We start from the raw sequence: 5000 nt of genomic DNA, 5'->3' as shown, positions 1-5000 counted from the left end.
TTTCCATAGCTGCATGTGGATGAGTCCACTGACACCACTGAGAAGCCTATGTTCTGAAGAACCGTTCATGTTCTGAAGAACTGTTCATGTTCTAAAATGTTATTGCTAAAGATTGAGAAGATTGGATCAGTTGTACTTTTTTTTGGAATACTTGAAACCCTTTTTTTGTGGAATATTTTATGCGGCCCAGCCTCACCCAGACTCTACCTCCAGCGGCCCCCAGGTAAATTGAGTTTGAGACCCCTGATTTAACACGATCACTAACATTTAGATCAACTCAAAAAGGCAACGGAAATATCATTTGAAATTTTTATTTTTGAGCTCTTCCAGACATTTAAATGAAAAACAATCTATTGTTTTTAATACAAATAGACCTCCTGTTCACTGTAAAGTACCACGTTTTGATATATTGAGCTTTAAACTTTAAGTAATCTTTTTTGGAACTCACAACACGCAACCTAAAACCCCTTCCTCTCCCAAACCGTTCCTGCAATTGTTTTATGTTGCATGATGATCATGAAAACATTTATTATGTATTGTATTTTACACACACACACACACACACACACACACACACACACACACACACACACACACACACACACACACACACACACACACACACACAGGGAGAATGCCTGCCCTTCCCCAGTCCCCTCTGCTGTTCTCTCTGTCTATCGCTCTGATCAGGATTAGCTTGTTAGCTTACACTAACGTAACGTTAATTTCGGTCTTTAACGCGACGTGGGCATAAAGGAATGGCGAGGATTGCAAAGCATGTTAGATGCATTTGACCCGTTGCGGAATAAAACAGCAGGGATTTGTTTTGGGTAGCAAAATAGAATAGAATAGAATAGAATAGATCTTTATTGTCATTGTTAAAGTTGTTACAACGAAATTAAAAATGCAACCCTAGGTGCTAGTAAAATAAGAATAAAAACAGTCCTAAACACAGTGTTAAATATAAAAACAGGGTGGGGCGTAAATAACATTAATAAAACAGGGGGGTATAAAATATAATTGCACTATCTCTTAATGTTGTGTGTGTGTGTGTGCATGTGCGTGGGGGGGGGGGGGGGGGGGTGCAAGGAGGCTGTTTTAAAATTTAGCTGAGTTTAGTGCACATATGGCCCTGGGGTAAAAACTAAACTTCAGTCTGTTAGTCCGGGTGGGCATGACGCTGAAACGCCTGCCCGAGCGCAGCCGCACGAGGTGCTTGTTGCCCGGGTGGTGTGGGTCCTTCAGTATTTTTACTGCTTTTTTGAGGCAGCGGGAGTTGTATAGTCCCTCCAGTGAGGGGAGAGGGCAGCCGATGACCTTTTGTGATGCAGCCCACCACGGTGGTGTCGTCAGCGAACTTGATGATGGTGTTGCTGGGGTGGACTGCGGTGAAGTCGTGGGTGTAAATGGAGTAAAAGAGGGGACTCAGCACGCAGCCCTGGGGGGATCCGGTGCTGATGGCTGTGGAGGTGTGGGGGCCTATTCTGACCCTCTGGGGGCGGTCAGAGAGGAAGTGCTTAGACCACCGGCAGAGGGGATGGTTTAGTCCAAGGTCCATGAGTTTGGGCACTAGTCTGTCAGGCAGGATGGTGTTAAATGCAGAACTAAAGTCCACGAAGAGCAGCCGTGCGTAGCACTAGCCTTGCTCTGTTGCAATGTCCGCGTTCCAGACGCTACTGCTGTGAGCTGAGCGGATACGACTCTCCACGGGTTTTTCAAAATAAGAGCATCGCAATATGGTCGCACCAGAACAATTATTTGCACTCGCACAAATGCTCCCAATTATATTTTGATGTCGCACAGATACAATTTCGGTTGCATATGCAACCAATTCGGTCGCAATTTCCAGCCCTGTATATATATTATACACATTAACTTGACATTGATATATATATTATACACATTAACATTAACATTGATTCCTTGATTCAGTATTCCTATCTGTATCAGCTGCCCCTTGATAATGTTGGCTATTGGCATTGATCCATTGTGTGTGTGTGTGTGTGTAGGGAGGGAGTGTGTAAGAAGACTTGTGTGTTAAAATAATCCATTCTGCCCGTGTGTGTGTGTAGGGAGGGAGTGTGCAAGAAGACTCATGTGTTAAAACTCAACACCACGGGGAAGTTTGCTCTCAATGTAGTCGACAACCTAATAGTGGTTCACCATCAGAGCACACAGGTGAGGATCTGTGAGTGTGAGCTATTGGTCGATTGATATGGGTTTTTCAATGGCGAATACCAATATTTAGAGAGCAGGGCGGCCGATATAATGATTTTCTTTTTTTTGCAATTTAATAATAACTAATGAGACACAAAATTGCTGAACTAAAGTTCACTAATGTCAGCTATTGACTTGCTAGCGGAACTGGTTGATCACAACTAGGATTGCATTGCTAACATTAAATAAACATGGAGTTAGCTTACATTTAGCCTAACAACACATTGCTAACCTTTGGATATAAAGTATTGGTGAACAAACTAGCTTACCTTAGCACAAATGAATGGAAGTGGAATACGGTCCACTAGGCTAGCTTAAAACTCTTGAGACGTGTTTTTGGCTAACAGCTAGGCTAATGGTCTGCATCCGCTTCCATTCATTTGTGCTAAGCTAGGCTAGCTAGCTTTCTACTGAACGTGCAGAGAGGAAATTGGTATTTATCTTTTTGTCTTGACTGGAGAGTACAGTAAGCACATTTCCCATTATGTTGGCATGTTCCACTAGTGAGAGTCTGTGTGTGACTCCAATGGAGACCTTTTCCCCAATCAAGGATATTTTCTCTAAATAATGTGTGTGTGTCTTTCAGACCTCTCTGATCTTTGACATCCGTCTGAGGGATCCAGACTCTTCCATCAACAACCACCAACCTGTCCTCCCAGCTAGATCTATACAGCCCTGTAGAATACCTCTAACAGGTATACACACTAGGGCTGACCCCTATTAGTCGATTAGTCTACTAATCGGTCGAAAGGAGCCGTAGTCGACTAACCAACCTCTTAGTCGAATAGTAAAAAGAAAATAATAATAATAATATTTCTTTCTTTTTTTTAATCATTCTTTCCAAAAGAAAAGAGGCCTAGAAGCGTGGCTAACGCTAATGGCACGCATACCAGAGGCTAACTGCCTACGAAAACAGGCACAGAGGCACTGAAAGAGGATTTCACCCATCTAATGAACACACTAGACTAGACAAATATCAAGATGTATCCGATCAGTGGACCAATTGCATGCTTTTGCAGAGGACAAGAAGCCTTCAGTCGACTCCTTCAGACATTAAGCACCCCCCACAGCCCAAATGGAATGATACAATTATTTTTTTAAATAATAAAAATAAAAAACTTACAATTATTATATATATATATTTTTTTTGACCAATAGTCGACTAACAGCCAATTTTGGCCAATCATAGCCATCCAAATCCTTAGTCGGGGACAGCCCTAATACACACATACACCAACCACACCTATTATACACACCCGTATAAAAATTATGTAACCACAACTAATGTATTCTCTGTCTTTCCTCCTCTCTCTCTCTCTCTCTCTCTCTCTCTCTCTCTCTCTCTCTCTCTCTCTCTCTCTCTCTCTCTCTCTCTCTCTCTCTCTCTCTCTCTCTCTCTCTCTCTCTCTCTCTCTCTCTCTCTCTGTCTCTCTGTCTCTCTGTCTCTCTGTCTCTCTGTCTCTCTGTCTCTCTGTCTCTCTGTCTCTCTCTCTCTCTCCAACTCTCTTTCTCTCCTCTCCTCTCCCCCTCCTCTCTCTCTCTCTCTCTCTCTCTCTCTCTCTCTCTCTCTCTCTCTCTCTCTCTCTCAGGTCCTGCAGCAGTACCCACTCACCCTCCGGTCCCCTGTGAACTCTGTATCCTTCTATGTATAATATTATACTAAACCCAAGATATATATATACAGACGTAGCCTCTAGGACGGTCCACCGCATTAAATGTATCAACCAGTAGGGGGCGCTCGGGTTACATCGGTTACTTTTCGTCTCTTGGTAAAGGGGAGGGGAGAAAAAAAGCCGATCGAGACCGTTTTCAAATTTCCAAACTAACGAATTTCGTTTGCTCATAAAATGCTAAATAATATTAATTGAATTCTGATTCTGTTTTTGTCCTATCCACTATCTTGTGATTATAAAAGAGCTCAGAGCCCCTCTAATTAATACGCGGCGCGAATGCACTCGCAGACCGAGACCGTTTTCTCACGTTGCATACAATAAAGTATTTGAGCACTTTTTTTAGGTTATAGGTCTTCTAGGTGAAGATAATTAGAAAAATATTTTGAAGCATTTTTGAGTTGGGTAAATAAATTCATTGCTTTTTCTCCATTCTCCGCTTGATATAATTAATCGAGTTGCAAACAGAAGGCTGTTTAACGGGGGCAGTTACTCTCCTCCATTTTCTATTCATATATTTAAATCTAGGGTTTGTGAAATAATATTTCATGACGATCTTGTATCTTCGTTTGGGAATGATTATTTTTGGAAAGTTGTGCTTCGATCAGCGATGTATCTCGGCTGCTCCTCTACGTGTCCATCAACGCTGCAAATCGGGATCAGTTCTGTCAGGCTTTGCGCCTCCTGGTGGCAGATAACAGAACAGCAACCAACCTCAAAATCAACCCCGTCAACACTGCGGTCTAAATGGTAGACAGTCCTAATGGCTGTAACTGTACACACACCTCGAACTGTATGTACAGTGTATATGTTGGGGATAATGAGCGAGTTTAAAGAGTAATTAAACACATGATCATTGTGTCGCCCCCTAGTGGTTGATATGTCCACCCTGCTGCACACTGTGATGCCAGAGGGCCTCTTCTTTCCCCGAGACAGACTGTGATAGTAAAGAGCCACTCTGACACATCTGACATCTCAGAGTCCTGTACCAGACTGATCTTATACACATTATCCAGCTATAACCGTCTGATCACCTATACTAGTATTTAACTGGTAGTAATTTCCTAGTATTTAACTGGTAGTAAGTTCCTGGTATTTAACTGGTAGTAATTT

General features: G+C 42.4%; 1 protein-coding gene across 1 annotated transcript in view; it reads left to right on the top strand.

The window, feature by feature from the left end:
• rmc1 (regulator of MON1-CCZ1) overlaps nt 1-5000 on the top strand; it is a 30391-nt gene that overhangs the window by 12373 nt on the left and 13018 nt on the right. Inside the window, exons 9-11 of the mRNA XM_084326330.1 lie at nt 2073-2178; nt 2804-2912; nt 3807-3851. Coding sequence (XP_084182456.1) covers nt 2073-2178; nt 2804-2912; nt 3807-3851 — 260 coding nt within the window. The remainder of the gene's footprint in view (nt 1-2072; nt 2179-2803; nt 2913-3806; nt 3852-5000) is intronic.

This window comes from Notolepis coatsorum (assembly GCF_963971535.1).
Source record: "Notolepis coatsorum genome assembly, chromosome: 12".
Classification (NCBI taxonomy): Eukaryota; Metazoa; Chordata; class Actinopteri; order Aulopiformes; family Paralepididae; genus Notolepis; species Notolepis coatsorum.
This window is presented reverse-complemented; position numbering and strand designations above follow the sequence as displayed.